At 47.6% G+C, this 23436-nt stretch overlaps 3 protein-coding genes across 4 annotated transcripts in view; 1 reads left to right on the top strand and 2 right to left on the bottom strand.

The window, feature by feature from the left end:
* Positions 1-1637, bottom strand: part of DHX8 (DEAH-box helicase 8) — a 42050-nt gene extending 40413 nt beyond the window's left edge. For both annotated transcript variants that reach the window (XM_079949297.1, XM_079949298.1), the window contains exon 1: positions 1457-1637. In XM_079949297.1, the coding sequence (XP_079805423.1) occupies positions 1457-1562 (106 nt within the window). In that variant the 5' untranslated portion in view covers positions 1563-1637. The remainder of the gene's footprint in view (positions 1-1456) is intronic.
* A 4860-nt stretch (positions 1638-6497) lies between these two features.
* MLX (MAX dimerization protein MLX) lies at positions 6498-14044 on the top strand. The gene is made up of 8 exons (XM_079950071.1): positions 6498-6605; positions 8175-8211; positions 8908-8997; positions 9571-9677; positions 9887-9986; positions 10343-10442; positions 11048-11249; positions 12978-14044. The coding sequence occupies exons 1-8, from the start codon at positions 6558-6560 to the stop codon at positions 13032-13034; spliced, it is 741 nt and encodes a 246-aa protein (XP_079806197.1). The 5' UTR covers positions 6498-6557; the 3' UTR covers positions 13035-14044.
* A 1157-nt stretch (positions 14045-15201) lies between these two features.
* Positions 15202-22534, bottom strand: PSMC3IP (PSMC3 interacting protein). Its single transcript, XM_079950095.1, has 8 exons — positions 22401-22534; positions 20191-20306; positions 19433-19522; positions 19093-19204; positions 18757-18902; positions 18099-18152; positions 15826-15885; positions 15202-15645 (listed from the first exon to the last, which is right to left on the bottom strand). The coding sequence occupies exons 1-8, from the start codon at positions 22435-22437 to the stop codon at positions 15589-15591; spliced, it is 672 nt and encodes a 223-aa protein (XP_079806221.1). The 5' UTR covers positions 22438-22534; the 3' UTR covers positions 15202-15588.
* Positions 22535-23436: the final 902 nt, after the last annotated feature.

The following is a 23436-nucleotide window of genomic DNA, read 5'->3' as shown; positions in this document are numbered from 1 at the left end:
CTCTACAGCAGTGGGAAGTTTTCTATTGCAGGAAAATTCACACCATTGGTAATTTGAAGAAGAGTTTGGATTTGATATCCCACCTTTCACTCCCCTTCAGGAGTCTCAAAGCGGCTAACATTCTCCTTTCCCTTCCTCCCCCACAACAAACACTCTGTGAGGTGAGTGGGGCTGAGAGATTTCAAAGAAGCGTGACTAGCCCAAGGTCACCCAGCAGCTGCATGTGGAGGAGTGGGGAATCGAACCCGGTTCCCCAGATTACGTGACTACCGCTCTTAACCACTACACCACACTGGCTCTCTTTGACTGAGGGGAGGAGGTAATCCTCTGTCTCTGTATGAGAGCACTTCATATCAGCTACCAGCCATGATGGCTATGTTCTACCTCCACTGTCAGAGGCAGTATGGAAATCATTGGCCTGCTGGAAATCATTGGCCTGCGAGAGCCTTGTGGACCTTGAAGACACTCGAACTCAGGACAAAAGGAAGAAACATGCTAAGAGGAAGTCATGTTTGTGACTGGGCAACAGATGTTGGACATAATAGAATGTTGGAAGATTGGGAAAGGTTTTGGAAGAAAGGGTTTGGAAGAAAGGGGTTAAGTTTACTGCATGTATGATGTTAAAGGAAAATATTATGAAAATGATATATAGATGGTACTTAACCCCTGTAAAATTAGCAAAGATTTATCATAATAGTGATAATCTCTGCTGGAAATGTAAAGAAAAAGAAGGTACCTTTTTTCATATGTGGTGGACCTTCACCAAGGTGAAAGACTTCAGGAAAAGATTTATAATGAATTGAAAAAAAAATGTTGAAATATACATTTATCAAGAAACCAGAGGCCTTTCTTCTTGGAATAACAGGTTTGGAACTGCTCAAAAAAGATGTTAAATTATTTTTGTATGCCACAACAGCTGCTCGAATATTACTAGCCAAGAACTGGAAAATACAAGAAGTACCAACAGTGGAAGATTGGCAGATGAAGATGATGAACTTTTTGGAGCTAGCTGACCTGACTGGAAGAATCCGCGACCAGAAAGAAGAGGAATACCAAGAAGATTGGAAGAAATTTAAGGACTAGTTGAATAAATATTGTAATATAAACAATTAGAAGTCACTTGAAAGTACCAAATAGGCCTAGGCCTAGATTAGGATTTAATTATATAAATGTGATTTAGAATGGTAAGAAAAGTTAATAAGATAGATAACAGTTGGAAATACTTTTGTAACCATAATAACAGCCCCCTCACACGTTTAAGAAGTCACAGATTATTTTTTACTGTTATTGTTTTATATATATATATATATATATATATATATAAAAAACAATAACAGTAAAATTTGTTTATCTGTACCCCGCCTTTCCCCCCTGACATGGGCTCGAGGCGGCTTACAGATAAAAACAGTAACAGCCAATATGACAAAATGGACCCCTTTACACCCTCGGCGCCTACCCAGATCCTTGTCGTTGATGCCCAAGTGGTTGTCGAGCTCCGTGCAGACTTTGGAGACTAGGGACAGGTACTCGAGCTTAGCGAGCTCGTCCACGGGCTCCGCCATGGCGCCTCCGCCGCCCTGCGCCCACCGCACAGCCTTCAGGCGACCGACGACCGGCACTTCCGGGGGCGCCTCTACAGCGCAAGGATCATAGAGAAAGTGGGCGGGGCGGGGAGCGGGAAGAAAGAAAACAGCCACCGTCACTTCCGGTTTCCTCTTCCTACGACGATGCCCATAGACTTGAGGGGGAACCATAGACAAGGACAAGCCTAGAGAAGCCCTTCTCGAGATTGGCAACTGCCGTTGAACTGCAAACCCCATCATCCCCCGTCGCTGGCCCCGCTAGCTAGGAATGATGGGAGTCGTAGTCCAATCACAGCAAGGCTGATTAAAGGCTGCTCTCTAGAGTCTAGACTGAAGTTTAGAGATGCGTGTTCTGCTCTCAGTATAATTTTTATTTATGTTCACTCCCCCGGGCTGTCCATAGGAATCAGGGGAGAATTGTAATTTTTTTAATGATTTAACTGTGACCATTCAGCTGGTTGTCCCCCTTCAAAAAAAAGGACAGGCAAAGAGAGATGTGTCTGCTCCTATTGCCTTGTGATTAATAATAATAATAATATATTTATACCCCGCCCATCTGGCTGGGTTTCCCCAGCTACTCTGGACAGCTTCCAACTGAATATTAAAAACAATACTGTTACGTTGTGGGTTGACATAGCAGACGACACAGCGATTTCTCCAAGTAGCTCTTTATTTTGTAAGCTGGAATCGAACTGACTGCAAACAGCTCAGCCGGCCTGCTTTTATAGGCAGCCGGCTGTCAACATTGTAGCAACAACAGCCCAGCGTTTCCCGCCTAAAATAACTGACGTGGACCTGAGTGAAAACTATCTACAGACCTGACTGAAAACTATATACAGTATCCCCCTGCTGGCCCAGGGTGAAACTTCACTACATAACACCCCTCCCCACCGAGATAAGGCGTTAGTTACAATCGTAATGGTTTCCTTATATACAGCACTACGCGTAATGGTTCAATTAGGCACAAAAGCATATCGGTTACATTTCCCATACTTAGACCAACAGTGATACATGTCCAACAACATAGTCCTTTAAATAAGTTGGGCGCTTGGAAACTCTGCCAGACCGCCGGGGACTGGTAGCCAAGTCCAGAGGGCCACACAGTTCTTGCTGAGGCTGTGGTGCGACCCTAGGTGACGTTGGAACCAACTCCCCTGGATCCGCTGCTGTGGGTGGAGCCTCCGCAAGTGGAGTGGTCTGAGTCTGTGGTAAGTCTGGCAGACCCTCTGAAGTGGCTTGGTTCGGCTCCACGCTGGCAGTTTGCGAGGGAGGTGTAGGTGGGGCCTCGCCATCTGTACGTGTCTCTTCTTGAGCCGCAAGCGCAGTTGGGGGCACCACGGTAGCGTCCAAGTCCCCAACCCTGCGCCTAAGCTGGTCTATGTGCCATCGCCACAAGCGTCCATCTTCGAGTGCCACCTGGTACGAGCGAGGTCCAGTGATTCCCACTACTGTGGCTGGCACCCAAGGAATGTCCCCCACATAGTTCCGGGCAAAGACCTGGTTTCCTGGGACAAATGACCGTGGCGCGTTGGCACAGCCTGGGGGTTCAGCCACGGCAAAGTCCGGGTGTAGCCGGTCGAGCGGTGACCTGAGGCGGCGGCCCATAAGCAGTTCAGCAGGACTCCGCCCTGTGGCCGCATGAGGGGTGATGTGTTGCATGAACAAGTATTCGGCGACCCGCTCATGCCAGTCTCCCCGGTCCAGGCGCGCCAGTGCCTCTTTTGCCGAGCGCACCATTCTTTCCACTTGCCCGTTGCTGGATGGATGAAAGGGTGCCGTTAGGGCATGGCGGATGCCCAGTCCCAAAAGATACCGCTCAAACGTGCCTGACGTGAACTGCGGTCCGTTGTCAGAGACAAGGACATCAGGACACCCATGCGTTGCAAACAGGCCTCGCAGCACCCGGATGACGGCTTCGGTAGTGGTGGAGGGCATCAGGGCGACCTCCAGCCATTTGGAATAGGCGTCCACCACTATCATAAAGGTCCGGCCGTGAAAGGGGCCAGCCAGATCGATGTGCACCCTCGACCAGGGTGTCTTTGGGGTCTCCCAGGTGTGTCCCTTAGCTGCCGGTGGTGCAGGCCTCGACTCTTGGCACGCTTGACAGGCGGACACCCAGGCAGTGATGGCATCGTCCATATTAGGCCACCAGACGTAACACCGAGCCAACGCCTTCATCTTGACAATTCCCGGGTGGCCAACGTGCAGAGCCTCCAGACGCGCTGACGGAGTCCCTGGGGAATCACGACGCGGTCTCCCCACAGCAGACAGCCGCGATGAGCTGAGAGTTCATGTTGTCTGGTTGCGAAGGGCTGGAACTCCGATGCAAAAGGCCCTTGTGGCCACCCCCTCCACACCCAGTTGAGCACCCGGCTGATGGTGCGATCCTGGGCAGACGCGGAGGCCACAGTGGCAGCCGATACAGGCGCTGCCGGAAGATCCTCAATCAGAAGGAGTGATGAAGCTGGAGCCAGGTCTTCCACAAATGCTGGAAGAGGGCAACGGCTGAGGGCGTCGGCATGGCCCATCGATTTCCCGGGGCGATGGATGAGCCGGTAGTGGTAGGCAGCCAGGAAAACAGTCCATCGCAGCATGCATGGCGAGAGGACCGGTGGAGTTGGACGATCACCGGCGAGGAGGCCCAGGAGTGGCTTGTGGTCAGTGATGAGGTCAAAAGTCCTGCCATAGAGGTATTCATGGAACCTCTTCACTCCAGCCACAAGTGCCAGTGCCTCCTTGTTGAGCTGGCTGTAATCCCATCCTCGTCGCCAGTGTTACGTTGTGGGTTGACATAGCAGACGACACAGCGATTTCTCCAAGTAGCTCTTTATTTTGTAAGCTGGAATCGAACTGACTGCAAACAGCTCAGCCGGCCTGCTTTTATAGGCAGCCGGCTGTCAACATTGTAGCAACAACAGCCCAGCGTTTCCCGCCTAAAATAACTGACGTGGACCTGAGTGAAAACTATCTACAGACCTGAGTGAAAACTATATACAGTATCCCCCTGCTGGCCCAGGGTGAAACTTCACTACATAACAAATACAGCATCAGACATAGAATTTGTTTTGTACTTTTGCAACGTCTGCAATTGCCACCTGCCTGTCTATGGAGGCTTCAAGCAAGCGGTTTGCAAGGAGGGTCTTCTGCAAAGGGAGGGGTTTCTAAGAGGGGCGATTTCGAGCCTGTACAGCCTGAGGGTTTGTGTCAAAGCTGTCAACTTTTCCCTTTTCTCGCAAGGAATCCTATTCGGAATAAGGGACTTTCCCTTAAAAAAAGGAAAAAGTTGACAGCTATGGTGTGTGTGCGTGTGTGTTGACTCGAATGTCAAACCAACCACAGCTTCAAACCAGCATTAGGGTACCCTGCCAAGGCTATTGCACACTTCCCCTTAATCTGGTCCCTGATGTGGGAGCAATAGCACTGGGCTACGTTATTTCACAGCATCTTAAAAACCTGGAGACATCACCTTGCCAACAAAGGTTCATATAGCTAAAGCTATGGTTTTCCTATTAGTGATGTATGGAAGTGAGAGCTGGACCATAAAGAAGGCTGATCGCCGAAGAATTGATGCTTTTGAATTATGGTGCTGGAGGAGACTCTTGAGAGTCCCATGGACTGCAAGAAGATCAAACCTATCCATTCTTAAGGAAATCAACCCTGAGTGCTCACAGGAAGGACAGATCCTGAAGCTGAGGCTCTAATACTTTGGCCACCTCATGAAAAGAGAAGACTCCCTGGAAAAGACCCTGATGTTGAGAAAGATGGAGGGCACAAGGAGAAGGGGACGACAGAGGACGAGATGGTGGGACAGTGTTCTTGAAGCTACCAACATGAGTTTGACCAAACTGCAGGAGGCAGTGGAGACAGGAGTGCCTGGCGTGCTCTGGTCCATGGGGTCACGAAGAGTCGGACACGACTAAACGACTAAACAACAACGATATTGCAACTGCAACTCAGCTAGTGGTATCCCTGCTATTGATGATCTCGCAGTCCATGGTCATTTGTTTTTTATTAGCAGCTGCTCGAATTACATTTTAAAATGATTGCAGAGATCTGTCGTGGCCTTTGGCTAGTGCAATAAATTTATTGATGATGATGATGATGATGAAATCTGCAGTGCAGGTGGACGGAATATGACTGGCTGGCTGGCCTACCCTGCAGGGCGTCTGAGTATGTGTACGTGTGTGTGCCTTACATTTTAAAATTATTGCAGGGATCTGTCGTGGCCTTTGCCTAGTGCAATAAATTTATTGATTTATTGATTATTGATGATGATGATGAAGTCTGCAGTGCAGGTGGACGGAATACGGCTGGCTGGCTGACCTACAATGCAGGGTGTCTGAGTATGTGTACGTGTGTGTGCCTTACATTTTAAAATGATTGCAGGGATCTGTCACGGCCTTTGGCTAGTGCAATAAATTTATTGATGATGATGATGATGAAGATATGTGTATGTGTGTGTGCCTTACATTTTAAAATGATTGCAGGGATCTGTCGCGGCCTTTGGCTAGTGCAATAAATTTATTGATGATGATGATGATGATGAAGGTATGTGTATGTGTGTGTGCCTTACATTTTAAAATGATTGCAGGGATCTGTCGCGGCCTTTGGCTCGTGCAATAAATTTATTGATGATGATGATGATGAAGATATGTGTATGTGTGTGTGCATTACATTTTAAAATGATTGCAGGGATCTGTCCTGGCCTTTGGCTAGTGCAATAAATTTATTGATGATGATGATGATGATGATGAAGTCTGCGGTGCAGGTGGACGGAATACGGCTAGCTGGCTGGCCTAATCCTGCAGGGCGTCTGAGAGAGAGAGAGTTTGTGTGTAATCTTTCCCCTGCTCACCCGAGCGCACTCCCTTCCAAGAACTGCCCTCCCGCAGCCCTGATTGGGCGACGTCACGGCATGACGCGTGACGCTGTGCCGGACCCGGGGGCGGAGGGGGGGGGGGAGGGTCTGGAAAGATGGCGGAGCCGTCGAGCGTTTCTCCGGAGAGCTCCTGGGCGGCCAGAGTGAGTGAGAGCGGGGGAAGCAAAGGCAAGGCGAGCGGGTGGGGACCGAGGCTCAAGCCCTGGGGCAGGTCGACGGGACGGGGCGGGGCGGGTGGGTCCCGGTCGCCTGCTCAGCCTGCAGAACCCGCGAGGCTCTGAAGAGAGTGTCTCTGAGCATGTGAAGAATGCCCCTTCCCCCCTGGGAAGCAGGCCTGGGGCCTTTTCAGTGTATATAAGTAAACCACCCCCTCCAGGTCAGTGAATAGGGAGAAGTGGGAAGAAAAGCGCTTGCTTGATCGCCTCTGGGGCGGATTTCTCTGGTTACGAAATCAGCTGAAATCTGGGCTTAGTTTAAACGTGGCTTAATGGAGCTGATAAACAACCCCTCCTAATTGCATTAAAAGATGCCAAGGAGACTTAAAAAAAAAAGAAAAAAGCAGCAGTTGGTTCTCCCGGGGTTTCATAGCTGTCAAAACCTTTCCCTTTTTTTAAGGGAAATTCCCTTATTCCTAGTTTGATTCTCTCGCCCTCTTTATTTTTCCTTTCTCCTCCTGCGAAGAGGCTGCTTCCTAATGTTTTAATGTTGCATTTTAATCTTGTTTTTAAATTGTATTTTAATCAACCTGTTTTTATTATTGGTTGTTAGCCGCCCTGAGCCTGGTCTTGGCTGGGGAGGGCGGGGATATAAATAAAATGTATTATTATTACTATTATTATTCCAAATAGGATTCCTCGCAAGAAAAGGGAAAGGATGACAGCTATGGGATTGGCTTTCAAAACTACTCCTGCCCCTTTGACAGCCTGAACTGACCCTCCCTCTGAGCTCAGGGTGATGGAGCCTTTCCCAGCTGTGGGTTCCTAGATGTTGGACTGCAACTCCCATCATCCCTAACTAGCAGGACCAGCTGTCAGGAATGATGGGAGTTGTAGATGAGATTATAGTGCCCATTGCTCGTTTTCTGCTGCGTTGCAAATGGGCCAGAATGAAAGAGGAGTGGGGAAAGCTCAGCACTGAGACCTCTGCTCCAAAAGACCTGAAATTGTGAGGCTCCTGTTTCAGGAATGCTGCCTTAGACCACTGAGCCGTCCCACCTAGTGTTGTTTGCTGGCAACAACTCTCCAAGATCCTTTCTTAGGCCCTGCTGCTGTTGTTTCTGGGATAGTTCCCAAAGCTACCCCTCTCTCCCAGAAGGTAGGGAGGAATATTCATTGTCTCGTATCCAGAGGCTGCAGTATGTAACTTTCAGCTTCCTTCCTTCAGTGCTATAAAATATATGAGGGCAAAAGCAAGCTTTCAGGAGGTTGACTTCCTGCATCGTCACTTTGATCTTTCAACACAGAGAGTAATTAGGTTTTGAAAAAAATGTTTTAATGGGGGTCGATGGAATGATTTTGTTTTAGTTTTACTTGATATAACAGCGTATTTGTTGAACATTCCTCTTTGTGCACTCAGCACAGAGGTATCAGTTTTACAGATGCTTAAGAATGCTTAAGAACCAGCCACAGTTCAAGTAAGACATTGGGATGTGTCTAAATAAAAAGTTGTCTTATTTCCACCCCCCCCTCTCTTCTTGTGGCACAACAAACCAGGTTGACTCGACGTTTAGCGACAACGGGCTGGATCCTGGTAAGTGTTTGGTAGCCCCTCTTTCTCATGACTTCTTGGATTGCTTAGCGTCTTGCTAAATATCCTTAGCTGCTTCCCCTTCTTCTCCCTGGGCCCTTGTGTTTTAACAGGAGCTATTCCCTTGTTTGGTGGATTCGTGTTTTGGGGCTACACATTTCAGCTGGGCTCTGGATCCACAAATTTTGGCTAGCCATAGTTTGTGGTTGCCACTGACTCTTCCCCTCCCCTCCTCAGACACGCACAGGATTTGGGAAGGACAAGGTGTCCTGTGTTTCCCCTTCGGAAGCGTTCAGCTGGGAACGGAAGGGTTGTGTGAATTTGTGTGCCCCATATTCTTAGCGTGGGAGGGGGACGATGCCTCATCTTTGAGCTGGAAGCACGAAGGGACAATTGCGAGGGAGGCAGGCAGTTATGGTGACCTCGTTTGTGGGCCCTTTGTGCCATATATACACTTACCAGAGATATATATGACGGATCACACCACTGCATTCAGTTAATGTAGCTTAGCTCCCGGTTGCCCAATTGCAACCAGTGAATCCCTGCTTCACATGAAAGTGTGCCATCAAAGAGGGAGGACCCGAACCCTTTTATCCCCCTAACTGCATACGCAGTAGGGTGGATAGAGGGTATTAAGGAGTAAAATTATGTGGAGGGTGCACTCTTGTCAGGTCTACTTTGGTGGTGTTTCTCTTTCAGCACTCTTTGTGGAAAGCAGGAGGAAAGGGAGCATTGTATCAAGAGCAAACAGCATCGGCTCCACCAGTGCTTCTTCAGTACCCAACACAGGTACAGCCCACTGGCTTCTCTGTCAATGGAACAGTCACTCGTCTCCCAACTGTGAAGCGAACTGTGCCTCTCACCTGTACCCCTGCATTATTCCTGGGCAGCTGGGAGGCAGTGTCTTAAGTATTCCAATTGAAGGGAGTGCCATGGAAGGGAAGAAGAGAGGTATTAAAGGACTACCAAATGGGACATCAGCTGGTTGGTAATGACTTTTGGAAACTGCACTCCTAGTTTGACATAGCCAAATTCTCGGCTAATCCCTGGCTTTTTTGCAAGGTGTTAACGTCCCATCCCTCCTCCTCACTGGCCCATGGAAGTGTGAAAATGCAGAGAAAAGGAAGCCCCCTAGCAGGGGTGTATTCCCTTTTAATTCCCAGAAAAGGGATCCGAGGCTGGCTTGCGCTTTCACAGCCTACAAATGGCGATTCCTCCAATATACCCTGCAGTTTTCTCGTCGCAACTTGAGCCTGATGAAATCTTGCGGTGAGGAAGCTGCTGGGTGCCCTCCCCCGCTTCCCTTAGGCCCCTTCCTGCTGCCTTGCCCCTTAGCTGACAAGGCCTGTTTTCCTGCTGCAGATGATGAAGACTCTGACTACCAGCAGGAAGCCTACAAAGAAATCTACAAAGATCGCCGCCGTCGTGCCCACACGCAGGCTGAGCAGAAGCGGAGGGATGCCATCAAGGTCAGAAAGTGGGGTGACCTACACATCCATCCATGCTCAACACCCCTTTATGTCCCGCTGGTATAGCACATTTGCACTGCTCCTCCCCTGGAGCGGCCCAGAAAGGGAGACAAGAAATGGCGGCTGGAGGTGTGCTGACTTAGCTAATCATTGGGGGGGGGGGGCGGGCAGCCTTGCAGTTTTAACACCGCTCTCCCTCTCTCCTACAGAAAGGCTACGACGATTTGCAGTCGATTGTACCTACCTGCCAGCAGCAGGATTTCTCCATAGGCTCAGGGAAATTAAGCAAGGCAATTGTGTTGCAGAAAAGTGAGTTGAGGAACTGCTTGGGTGTATTTGGCTTTCAGTCTTCCTTCCATTTGCATTGTGCATCTTAATTTCTTATTATCTTCTGTCTTATTTCTTGCCAAGCTCCCACTAGTCTGGAAACCAGTTTCATCCTCTGCTCGCTCTCTCTCCTTTTCAGATTATGAAACTCTGAATAGATGTGTCTAACTAGCACTATTGCCTAAAGGGAGCCTAGCTTCCTTGTCTTCCTCCTAGGGGGAGAAGAGAGACTGCAACTTTCCTGAGTTAACAGGGCAGAATAGCCCACAGGTTCTGGTTATGTTTTGAGAAGCCCCCTCGTGGTTGCGTTTTAACCCGCTGGTGTCTTTGCTCCTCAGCCATTGATTATATCCAGTTCTTGCACAAGGAAAAGAAGAAGCAGGAGGAAGAGGTCTCCACGCTCCGGAAAGATGTAATGGCCTTGAAAATCATGAAAATGTAAGACCCTCTGTTAATGTACAGTGGTGCCTCGCAAGACGAAAAGAATCCGTTCTGCGAGTCTCTTCGTCTTGCGGTTTTTTCGTCTTGCGAAGCAAGCCCATTAGCGGCTTAGCGCTATTAGCGGCTTAGGGGCTTAGCGGATCAGCTGTTAAGCGGCTTAGCGGATCAGCTGTTAAGCGGCTTAGCGGATCAGCTGATAAGCGGCTTAGCGGCTTAGGAAAAGGGGGGGGGAGGAAAAAACCCCCGCAGGAACTCGCAAGACATTTTCATCTTGCGAAGCAAGCCCATAGGAAATTCGTTTTGCGAAGCACCTCCAAAACGGAAAACCCTTTCGTCTAGCGGGTTTTCCGTCTTGCGAGGCATTCGTCTTGCGGGGCACCACTGTACCCATGCCATTAAGACAGCATACTTCAGTAGCAGCTGTTCCCACAATATTTATAAGGGACAGAAGTGAACTCCTTAATTGTGAGCAGTCAATTCTATCCTGTTTCTTTGAGCTTTGAGCTGCAACAACTGCTATAAAACATCCCATAGTTCAGATAAGCCCTCCATGTCTTTCCAGCCCAGCCTACTTCTCCTAAGCCCACATTTATGCATTTCAGAAACTACGAACAGATTGTCAAAGCTCACCAGGACAATCCTAACGAAGGGAAGAACCAGGTCTCCGACCAGGTGAAGTTCAACGTTTTCCAGGGTATCATGGATTCCTTGTTCCAGTCCTTCAACGCCTCCATCTCCGTGACAAGCTTTCAGGAGCTCTCGGCATGTGTCTTCAGCTGGATAGAAGAGCACTGCAAGCCACAGGTAATTCCGCAGTTTGAGAGCATGTGGCTAGCTGTTTCGTGCAGCAAATACGTGCTTGTTTTGCTCATGCTAACCTCTTTGGAGTCCGTGCTGCCTCCTGCTCAGAGGCAAGCAGGTGGAAATTGAATCGATCAAGGGGTCATGAGATGGGTTTCCTTAACTCCTCCTGCTGTTGCTAAGTACCACTCAGTAGCCTATGGCGTTCCTCTCTTTGTACAGCTGGAACTGGGTAGATTGAACTCTTGATAGGAGAGAAATGGTTTCCTTATCTTCCACAGTACCTTAATTATGCAAATACTCCCAAGTCAGCAGGGCACTAGAGCAGGGAGCAAAGGGTTAGCCCCTTCCACTAGAATGTAGGGGCAAAATCAGAAAAAAATGGCCTTCTGGAAAAGTATGAATAACGCTTTCAGCCTACGTGGGAGCTGTTTGTCCATCACTGGACTCAAAAAGATGAGGGCTGCTGGCCAGCCTATAGCATGCTCTGCCCCATTCTGACTCAGGAGACAACGGGTCTCTGATCTCAAGGACCTCAGTGTCCCCAGCTATGGCAGCTCCTAGTCCATCTGCCTCTCCTCTCCCGGTGTCTGATAATTGGTTTATTTAGTGACCAAGTGGTTTCAGCTGTGTATCTGAAAATTGAATAAATTCAGCTCTTGAGACTCAGGACTGTCAAGAGTAGCCCATGCCAGCCTGGTCCCCAGCAGTGAGATGACAAAGTGCTGTGGAAGTGGTACAGTTGTGTCCCAATGGACACAACTTCCTCTTGGCTCCTAACGTGTCCCACTCCTGCTGATTTTGGCCCTGGCTTTACTGCCTGCTGCGCTGCTTGCTGAAGAATTCTGTGACCGGAACATCTCAGTTCGGCACCCACATTAACGTTTACCTAGGTAAATTCACAATTTAGTTTGAACAGTAAGATCTGAGTGTTTTAACTTGCACAATTTTTTGGAAGGGAGTCGAGATGTGAAGGCAGGTATGTATTCATAGAAGATCTCCCCTCCCATTACTAGAAGTCTAGTCCATATTTCCTCAATGCTGAAAAACTGCTCAACTTTTTCAAGCGTTCCCCCGCCCCACCTCAGATCCTCAGGATAGTGCCACATCAGGCTTTGATTTCCAGCACTTTACGCAGGATGATCCTAAGGAACTTGACAACTGGCTCCTCCTCCAACTGTTGTGTAGCATTTGCTTATAAAAAGATTTATATACTGCTAACTCGTATAGAAAATGTCTAAGCTACATACAGCAAACATAAAATCAGAAGGAACTTGCCAATCACACAAAATCCACCCACCCAAGGAAGTCATCTAAAAATAAGATGTGATGTTTCTTGGCTGATCTCCATCGCGAGGGCATTCCACATTACTGGATCAGCCATGCTGAATTTTTCATAGATACCGACAGTCCTCATTCACTTGAGACACAGTTAATGGCATTCCTCCCGTAGGTCTCAGCGATTAAACAGGGACATAAGGGGAAACCCAGCCAGATGGGTGGGTTATAAACAATAAATTATTATTACTATGTCTCAGGTGGTCCTTATGGTAAGACTGTGGTGTCCCCCTGTTAAGAGGTTGATGATCCCCATGGGTCAGGAGCCTGAAAACTAAAGGTTCTGGTTTAATCCCATCCAGGCTAGTTTCCCCTGTCTTCCCAGCCCTACCAAAGAATACCCTTTAACCTGAACCAGCTTCTTACGAATTCCTATGGACTTTCCCCTCCTAGACCCTACGGGACATTGTGATTGGCGTCCTGCAACAACTGAAGAGCCAGCTCTACTGACCACATTTGGGCACCCCAGGAGGGGTGTGTTGTAGCCTGGCGCTCTGTAGCCAAGAGGCTATTCCTGCTCGTACTTCCTCTTCAAGCTTTTTTGGAGGGCTATTTGATTGTATTGACCTCTGAAACCCTTCTCTCGGCCTCCTTATGTGAGCAGGAAAGAAATTAGCTGTCTGTTCATGAGGATCAGTCGCTGCGGTCTCGCTCTTTCAAGCCTTGGCCCTGATGTGTTCTTCATGTTGACCTAGCTTGTCTGATAAAAACCCATCTACAACGCACAGTCCTAGGGTTTGATTGTGAGCAAAGTTCCTTTCCTAAGGGTACGCAAGTACCGGGACTCAAGCTCTCTTCCAGCCTTCGCTTCACCTCAAATCAAGAGCAGACGCTCTTAAATTCTCAGTACACATAAGGCTTTGGGCTAAGTGGCATTAACTTGGTGTGGACACTTTAAAACAGAGCCCCCTCTCTATTGTGTTTTATTCAGACGCCCAATTTACACACCCAGATGCCTTAGCCCAGCGTTTAGTCTGGGCTACTAAGGGCTGTGACCTGAACAAGTTATGCAATAAATGGGTGTGTTTTGCATACATGATGTATTCTGCTTGCGGTGCAGAAGGGCAATAAGCCATGCTAACACTGAAGCCTTGCTCTCCAATTCCAGCTACTGTAATTGTTTGTCCGGATCACAATACCGTTTGCCTTCAGTACTACAGATTGAGAGAGGCTGACAAGGCTTACATGGCAGGGGAAGCCTTTTCAGCCCCTCGGAGCCCCACAGTTTCTAAAAATGCAGCAAAAGTGAGCCTAAGCCAACCCTCCTCTGCAGCTTCTGCTTTCTGTTCTGTAGCTACAAAGAAGGAGGGTCCCCTGTCCTTTTATAAGCACCACTTTCTAGATCTGCTGCTGGCTGGTGGATAAGGACTCGCTTAGACAGACCTCACTTGTGAAAATGAAAACTATTTTTTTATATCATGACAAGCAATTCTAATAAATTTTGCTAAGTGTTTGAATGACTGGGGTGTGCTTGCCTGTTTGTTTTCAGCCACGCATAGCCAAAGCTAAATTTTAGAAACCGGCTTCTCCAACACACTTACACATCCATCTCTGAATACCTTCCAGCACTCAAGTTATTCCGGCATTTATCTCTTCTCGGTGAGAGTTGGAGCAATCATCTAGACCCCCAAGTGTTACTTGCGCAAGTCAGGCTATATCTTAGGCTAAAAACACACCAGCCTTTTAAGTCAGGGGTCGGCAACGTGCAGCCCATGGGTCGGATCCGGCCCATGAAGATCATTTTACCAGCCCACGAGCCGCCCCCGAACCGAGCTGCCTACTCAGTGAATCCCCTGCCCACTCAGTGAATCACCAGCACAGCGCAGGGACTCGCAAGCAGTGCTGGAAATCACATCTGTGCACAAACAGATACCAGAAATCACTTCTGTGCATGCCCAGACGCTGAAAATTGCATCTGTGCAGGCGCGGTTTTCGACATCTGGGCATGCACAGAAGTGATTTCCAGCGCCGTGGACATGCGCAGATGCGATTTCTGGCGTAGCGCTGCCCTGGTCCGACCCATGGACAATCTCCACGGGAATGATCTGGCCCATGGCTGGTAAGCCTTGCTGACCCCTGTTTTAAGCAAACAAACAAATACTGCTCTGAAAAAATATTTCTACAGTGGTACCTCGCAAGACGAATGCCTCGTAAGACGAAAAACTCACAAAACGAAAGAGTTTTTCGTTTTTTGAGTTGCTTCGCAAGACGGATTTCCCTATGGGCTTGCTTCGCAAGACGAAAACGTCTTGCAAGTTTGTTTCCTTTTTCTTAAAACCATGCATTCACTTCGAGGAGCAACTCATAGCACGCAGTGTGGTAGCCTTTTTTGAGGTTTTTGAAGACTGGTGATTTTTGAAGCTTTTCCAAAGTCCGTGCTTCGCAAGACGAAAAAATCGCAAGACGAAAAAACTCGTGGAACGAATTAATTTCATCTTGCGAGGCACCACTGTATGGTTAAAATCTCAAAGGAACCTTCCTGAGGTATGTTGACCACATATGTCTATGGCTAAGCCAATTTTTTAATATATATTCAGCCACCCTTCCCAATGCATAAATAGTCTAGACGAAAGACAAGTTCCCCAAAGCAGACAGAAGAAGCATTAAATGCAGAACGCAAAGAAGCTGGGTGGGTTTAATATGCACAACACACCATCTATACAGAATGCAGGCTGGTTACAAACAGAGAAAAATGATACAGCCTTCAGAGTTAATTCAAGTATTTTATTTTGTGTCCCGCACCCCACCCCCAGACAATTTTCTCAAGTGCTTATCAGCAGTCCTGTGTAGTGAGACTAACAGGTTTAAGAACAAAATGGCAATTAGCCTGACATGCCAGGGGAGAGGTGCCGGAACCAAGAAATAATAGTGCAGTAGGCAGGGTCTGCTTATCTCCATCCAACGCAAACGTAGTTTCAAAAATATACAGCAATGTGGAATATGTAGGACTGAAACTTGAGTGCTAAGTAGGTGACAGTTTCATAAAACAGGGAAGCCCTTGGGTTCAGACGGTGGGTAAAGTAACATTGAAATCTTCATCTGTCTCAATGCCAACTTCCTCCTGCACAAAGGACAACACAGACTCCTTAAGATGCAGGGCAGGAAAACAGAAGCATCCTATATCCCACCTCTCTGCAGTAGTTGGACTATTGCATTATGGGAGCTCGCCGAGAACAGCCTGCTCAACCCACTGTTATGAGGCCATGTCATTCAGTGGCAGATGGGTTGGGTTTCTACTCACAAAGAATTGCTTCTTGCTTTTGGGGTAGCCTTCCAGGATCGCGTCAAGTAGCTCTGTTGCCTGTTGAGAGAGTCAAAGCACACACTTGGCTACTTGGCCCTTCAACCAAGACAGAATTATACCACAGTGCTGGTAGACAGAAACAAGCCCTCTTGATGGTACAGACAAAAATGACCAAAAAAAGGGATGAGCCTAAATATTTCAGGAGCCACGGCTAAGTTTACAGGTTGTAGCTGGGAGGAACAATGGCAGCAAGCTATTCCGTATTTCTCAACCTCTTGAAGAACACCCTCCTCAGAATACAACAGTCTGGTATGATTAAAGATGGGAAGGCCTGGAAAAAACGCAGAAAAAATGGGGGGGGGGGAGTGTGTGAAATATTCAAAATATATCAAACTGCCCCCCCAATTTTTCCAGAAAAAAAAACCTTTGGGGGAAAAAGGGGGGGGGAATCTTGTTTTCCCCCAATTTTTCTGGCGTTTTTCTAGGCCTTCCCATCTCTAGGTACAGTGGTGCCTCGCAAGACGAAATTAATCCGTTCCGCGATTCTCTTCGTCTAGCGGTTTTTTCGTCTTGCGAAGCAAGCCCATTGACGGCTTAGCGGATTAGCGCTATTAGCGGTCTAGCGGCTTTTAGCGATCAGCTGAGAGGCGGCTTATCAGCGGAACGCTTAGCGGCTTAGGAAAGGGGGGGGGGAAGCGGAAAAAACCCGCGGGAACTCGCAAGATTTTTTCGTCTTGCGAAGCAAGCCCATAGAGAAATTCGTTTAGCGAAGCGCCTCCAAAACGGAAAACCCTTTCGTCTAGCGGGTTTTCCGTCTTGCGAGGCGTTCGTCTTGCGGGGCACCACTGTATGATCCTGACTGACTTACCATTCTGGAGACCAGATTCAGAAGTAATGCTGATCCAAACAATGGTTTTGCTCCTGGAAGGAGCAGGGAAGGGTCAAATCAGTTGTGATTTTCTAAACGTGCATCAGCACACTTGCAGGATCATGGTTTAGCTTAGTATTATAATGCTGAGCCAATGAGAAATACAGAAGGTCTAAACCTCATATCCATCTTGAAACTAGAAATTCCTGGGCATTCTCTCTTTAAAAACCAGAACCTGTTGTTATGTTCAGCAGACTACAGTGACTAAACCTAGAATTAAGATTTAGCTCAAAATACAAAAGAGCCAATTGGACTGTCTGGTATAGTGCTCAGCTACAAACCTCAAAGGAGTTATAAGGAAACAAACAAGAAAATAGTTTTCATAAGCAAATAACTATTCAAGTGTGTGGGCAAGATCCTCGGCAAGGAAGACATGGTGCAAAATGACATGCAAACCACAGCGCCTCATAGCTCCCACCACAGATTAGCAAGCATTCAACAGAAAGCACAATCCCAGGAACATCAAACATAATGAGCTAGAATTTTTGAGAATGTTCAGCCTGCAATCCCATTGAACTCATCAGGACCAACAAACAGAATCAAACAGGCAAACTTGCAAAGGAGAAACTGATGAAATCTTTCAATTAAGAGACATCTCTCATTACTTCTGGGGTTCCGATCTCTGCAAAGGGCACCTGGAAACTTCTCCCTCCAAACTTGCAACCTGATTAAACTGGGCAATAAAGTGGATCTGCATTTGAACATTGCATGCCCTTGCTTTTTTGTTTTTCCAGACTTGCGTAGCACCTATCACATGTGTATAGCATTTTCTATGCACGTCTGGATAGATGAAGTTACAGAACTAAACAATTGTTGGCATCTGTCTCTCAAGAGAGGGACAATGGAGTACACCTCTGGGGATGAAGTGAAACTTCTGCATCAGCAGCAAAGCGCTGAATCGCAACCCGCATGTGCGCAGATGCGGCGCTGCGGGTTGCGAACGCTGCGGGTTGCGAATGTGCCTCCTGCACGGATCACGTTCGCAACCCGAGCGTCCACTGTATTGGTTTTGTCCACTCAATCCACCGGAACCTGTCTTTTCATGCAGGGGAAGTCCCTAACTCACACAGGGTTTGAGACCAATTGATCACTCTCGCCTGTTTTAGCCGGCCAGTTGAAGCCATTCCTGGCATGTGGCCACTGTCGCACGCTGACATCTTCTAAGAGCCACAGGTAAGAGCTGAGTAAAGGGTGGGGACCAAAGGTGGGCACACTACTCCAACATGACATGTTAAGGGAGGGGTAGTACCTCTGATCTAAACAATAGTATTTTAAAAATTGCCCTTGGGGCTGTGCGCAACACTTATTCTTTTCATCCTATATGAAAGACAAGTTGCCTTACCATTCTCTTCCGGCGACGCCATTCCCTGCAATACAACTTCTTTTCATTGTATACCTGCAACAAGCAAAAGGAAAACAATTCTTACACTCAGTCCCCAACAGAATGGCCAGTAACGCAGCTGGCTATGATGTGAGAACCAAAACCACAACAATTGTGTTGGACAGTGTGTGCACAAGCTTTCTGTGTGGGAAAGAATACCAGAAATGGCAGGCAGCTGTGCTTTTACAGAGGGGACTGTTCACCTTGTGAGTAAGGACACCCACAGTACAAAAATTGCTTTGGTGAAATTCTAAACAAGCCCCACAGCTAAAAGGCTCCTGAGAACATGTGCTCACTGGTTGTCTTGATTTGATTAAATGCCAGACAACTCCACACAAATCATCATTTATCCCCATTTGAATGCTGTAGGTACAGGATGAGTGCTGGGACTGCCCAGATCCCAGGAAGAGAGAGAGAGAGAGAGAGAGATAGAGAGAGAGATAACAGTATGCATTTTGGAGTTCTCCCATCCTTTGGTGTTTGAGGCTAGCTGAAAATTAAGCAGCGCTAGGGGCCCTGCGTATGGCTGGCAGAGATTGGCAGGGCACCCAGGAAGAACTATACCTGTCTGGACCGTGCCAGTCTCCACTATTGGCCTCTCCCTTGGCAGCTCCATTACCTTTTCTTTCTCCTCAGGAGTCACATGATTGGCAGCAGATTTAATTCGCTCCAGTTTCTCTGTATAATTGGCACAATCTTTTTTTAACTCTTCAATCTCCTTAACCATCTCTGGGGTTGTCATTGAGCCCTTCAGTTCTTTGAGTTCTGGAATGGAATTGCTAGTTACAACATCTGAGATGTCATCGGTCAGTGGGAAGGACTCTAGGCATTCTGTGTACTATGGCTCAGATACAAACATTTCACAAAGACTCCATACTGTTCAAGTGCTCAATCGCACATGCACTCACTCAGCAAAGGATAGCACAGCAGACGGACTGAACCTGCCTGAACACACCTGACTCCATATGACGACAGTTCTGTTGGAGGGTCTGTACTTTGCAAGACAGTTCCGAAATCTCATTGTCCAGGCCTTTGAGCTCTGAGTCATTCACACTACCAAAGCGATCCTGCATGACCAAAGACGTGAGGGTTATTAACATAATAAGACCAATGGGATAGAGGATAAAATTGCTACCGTGTCACAAACTCTACTTCCCTGTCCAGCAATTACATTTCACTCATGGAATTTGAGTTTCCTACACAGTTGTCATTGAAAATCTTTTTAATAGTTTGCTTCAGTTACTGGTGTGAGCAAATATTTACTTCCCATAGAACTTGAAGGGCATTTCCCTTACCTGATCCGGAAAATAAATTTTTTGCTTTCCGTACACTTTCTCTTTGATCTTCCCTTGTTGAGCCAACTGTTCTAGTGCCTTCACTACAGCCTTAAGAAACAAGAGAAGGAATGGATTGAGAAAAAAATAATAATATTCACAAGATATCTGTGAAGTGGACAGACTGATCTTCTGTATATGCATCTAAGTATCTTTGTCAAGCAACAAAAACTGAAAATTAAACCTTTGAGGACTCCCCTTCCCACAAGATACTTGCACATCAAAGGAGACTTACTAAACATGAATTCTAAAGTCCAGCATGATACAGTACTTGACAACTCACATCGCTATCTACTAGTAACTAGGGAAAAATCAGTAAGCTGTAGAAGTGGGAAGAGCTGTAGAGCCCAATATGCTAGGAAGCACAGTGTGAGATTTTCTACAGCCAGCTGCCCATGCTGCAACGTCACTACACTGTATATAATATGTTGAGAAACTGCTGCTGTAAGCAGAAAAAGCTTAGCTGAATTTATAACTTGTATAGAGAAACAAGTATATATCTCAGTCAGTCAGTTACCACTGAATGTCCAGCATTGTGAAGTACAAAATATTTGTCAGATTTGCTTAACAATATCAAACTAGGAATACCCAATATAATTTGGGGCCTTTGAAAGCTATACAGAGTGTGCTTAGCTTTTGAAAGATGTTGCACATGTCTATTTTGCGCTAAAGGTGGATGATGCAGCTCCCACACCTTCCCCTCTAAGATCGTCTCTCACCGTCTTGCCCAGGCCATGCTCTCGTTGTAAGTTGCCAAAGGCATCCTGAGCACTGTGAGGCCGGTTCTGCTCCTGGAGGTAACGTAGCAGGATGGCAGCTGCTCCTTCTCCAGCTCCTTTGGAAACAGAAAGCAGCAGTGTGAATCAACGCGCTCTACGTGGGGCTACCTTTGAAGGTGACCCGGAAACTGCAATTAATCCAGAATGCGGCAGCTAGACTGGTGACTGGGAGTGGCCACCGGGACCTCATAACACCGGTTCTGAGAGATCTGCATTGGCTCCCAGTACGTTTCCGAGCATGATTCACAGTGTTGGTGCTGACCTTTAAAGCCCTAAACGGCCTCAGTCCTGTATACCTGAAGGAGAGTCTCCATCCCCATCGTTCAGCCCGGACACTGAGATCCAGCGCCGAGGGCCTTCTGGCGGTTCCCTCATTGCAAGAAGTGAGGTTACAGGGAACCAGACAGAGGGCCTTCTCGGTAGTGGCACCCGCCCTGTGGAACGCCCTCCCATCAGATGTCAAAGAGGGAAACAACTACCTGACATTTAGAAGACATCTGAAGGCAGCCCTGTTCAGGGAAGTTTTTAATATTTAACGCTGTACTGTTTTTAACACTTGATTGGGAGCCGCCCAGAGTGGCTGGGGAAACTCAGCCAGATGGGCGGGGTATAAATAATAAATTATTATTATTATTATTATTATTATTATTAAAGAAAAAGGAGGATTGAGATGGGGAGAGAAATAAAAATGGCATTTAAGGCCATTCCATCAAGAGTGCAGAAAGCAGGCCCTTCTATTGCCAATGACAGCAACTTGGGAAGAACTGCAATGGGAAAGAATAGGAGGGATGCTCAGTATATGGCCGTGTTCATATAGGAAGAAAAGGTGGCGGTGAACAAACATGTATTGATGCATTCCCCCCCGCCCCCCCCCCCCAGTTTTAATGTGTCGATGTGAGTTTTTCTGTTTCTTTGTTGGCAAGTTGCTTTGGGTTGCCCCCAACTAATAATAAACACACAGAGAGAGGACCGAGGGCTTCCATTCTTGGTTCAGCTCATCCCAAGGGCCTGCTCCAGCATCACATGAACAGACCCAGATCCTGCGATGATCAGTATACCTGAAGGAGCGTCTCCACCCCCATCATTCTGCCCGGACGCTGAGGTCCAGCGCCGAGGGCCTTCTGGCAGTTCCCTCACTGCAAGAAGCAAAGCTACAGGGAACCAGGCAGAGGGCCTTCTTGGTAGTGGCACCCGTCCTGTGGAATGCCCTCCCACCAGATGTCAAAGAGAAAAACAACTACCTGTCATTCAGAAGACATCTTAAGGCAGCCCTGTTCAGGGAAGCTTTTAATGTGTGACATCTTACTGTATTTTCAGTCTTTGTGGAAGCCGCCCAGAATGGCTGGGGAAACCCAGCCAGATGGGCGGGGTACAAATAATAAATTATTATTTTTTTATTTTTATGATCACCATCTGAGGCCCTTCTCTGTGCAACCCCTTTCCTTAAGAGATAAGGAGAGCGGCAACATGAGAACGGGGCCTTTTCAGCGGCAGCTCCCCTTTTGCGGGACACTCTCTCTGTGTAGGCTTACCTGATGTCGTCATCGTACATCTTTAGGCGCCGGGTGAAAATGTCCCTGTTTATTTGTTTATTGACTTTATATACCGCCCTATACCCGGAGGTCTGACAACCTCCTCCTCATAACCAGGCCTTTGGTTGATTAAAGGAGGGTTTGCTTTTGTTCCTTTGTTACATACAGTATTTCGATTTCCTTTGTTGTTGTTGTTCTATTTATTTACTTATCATTATTATTAGTTGGTAAGGCGCCCCGCGGCCCTCAGATGAAGGACGGTATACAAATGCAATTAATAATAATAATAATAATAATAATAATAATAATAATAATGATAGTAATCGCCACGCAGCCTCTGCGGCCTTCCAGAAAACGGGAGAATTGGCGCCTGAAGGAAGGCAAGAAGCAGGTAACAGGTCTCCGGACCCACCGCCAGAAGAGGCCCGGATCCGGACTCGGCGGGCGAGGGAGGCCTGCGGCGAGAGGCCCGGCCGTTGCCTAGCAACGCAAAGGCCCGGAGGGAGGAGGGAAGGCCCGAGCCGCGGCCTAGAGGCGGCGACGCGCGCGCACGTTCTCTCCCCACCCCCTCCGCCTTCCCCTCGATTCCCCACGTTCTCCCCACCTGCACTGCCTTACCTGCAGCTCCCTCCCGGGTTTTCCCTGCTCCGCTCATCCTGGCCACGGCGGAGACCCCCCCTACCGGAAAAACCCGGAAGCGGAAGCTTGCCGCTAAGAGGGCGGGAAGGCGGGCGCAGTGGAAACCATAGAGCTATACCTGTGGGTGGATAGGCCCTGCCCGGCTTCCGGGAGCGCGTTCGGGCCAGGAGAGGGAGGGCGCACTGGAAACCACGGAGCTATAATGGTAGAGGGATAAGCACGGTCTGGCTTCCGGGCTCGCGGGAGTAAACAAGGAGAAACGCAGTTTTTGCGGGGGAGATGTAGCTGGTGGCCTCGCGAAAGGGCAGCCACGGAGACAAGGAAGTTCAGGCTCTTGTCTAACTTCAGGGAGTTGATGTTACCATTTCAAAAGGAGTTTAGAATGATGTACAAGGCTGGGCTGCACTGATTCCTGTAGTCTTTAATAAATTCTGGCAGCATTGGGAATATTATTCTAACTTGCACAAAAGGAACCATTTGATCGACGGTAAGGAGAGGAGAAAGGAATTTGAAGGGTTGTTTTTTGTTTTTTTAAAAACCTTTATTAACCAGTACACTTTGCGGTAGTCAGAATGCTAGTGCGGCCAAGACTTATTCCAAAACCTGCCACCTTAATTGTCACAGACGGCGCTTTGTTAAACCTTTCCCTGACCTATAAGATTGGGCCCTGATTAATGCGTATGAATCCCCTGAATCTGTTTTATTTACTTTGATGTTGTCATACCGTTCTATTGATTCATCATCTGCACTTTTGTTTATAATGACTATTGTTTTTAATATTGTTCATAGTCTTATGGACGGCTTAGAGATTTCAAAAAGATGAAGTTGTTTTGAAAGGCTTTTAAAATAAATAAATATACCTGTTTTGTGTGGGTTGGCAGAACAAAACAAAACCTATGCAGGTCACTTTAAAAGTACTATGATCATGTAGGAAGGGGGTGGTCTTGCTGTTCTTTTTTGTGCTGGATATTATGTACCTGTGCAAATTTTCATCATACTTACCTGGCATCACTCC

The sequence above is a fragment of the Podarcis cretensis genome (genome assembly GCF_951804945.1).
Source record: "Podarcis cretensis genome assembly, chromosome: 13".
Classification (NCBI taxonomy): domain Eukaryota; kingdom Metazoa; phylum Chordata; class Lepidosauria; order Squamata; family Lacertidae; genus Podarcis; species Podarcis cretensis.
Note: the sequence above shows the minus strand (reverse complement) of the source record. Positions and strands in the feature narration are given on the sequence as shown.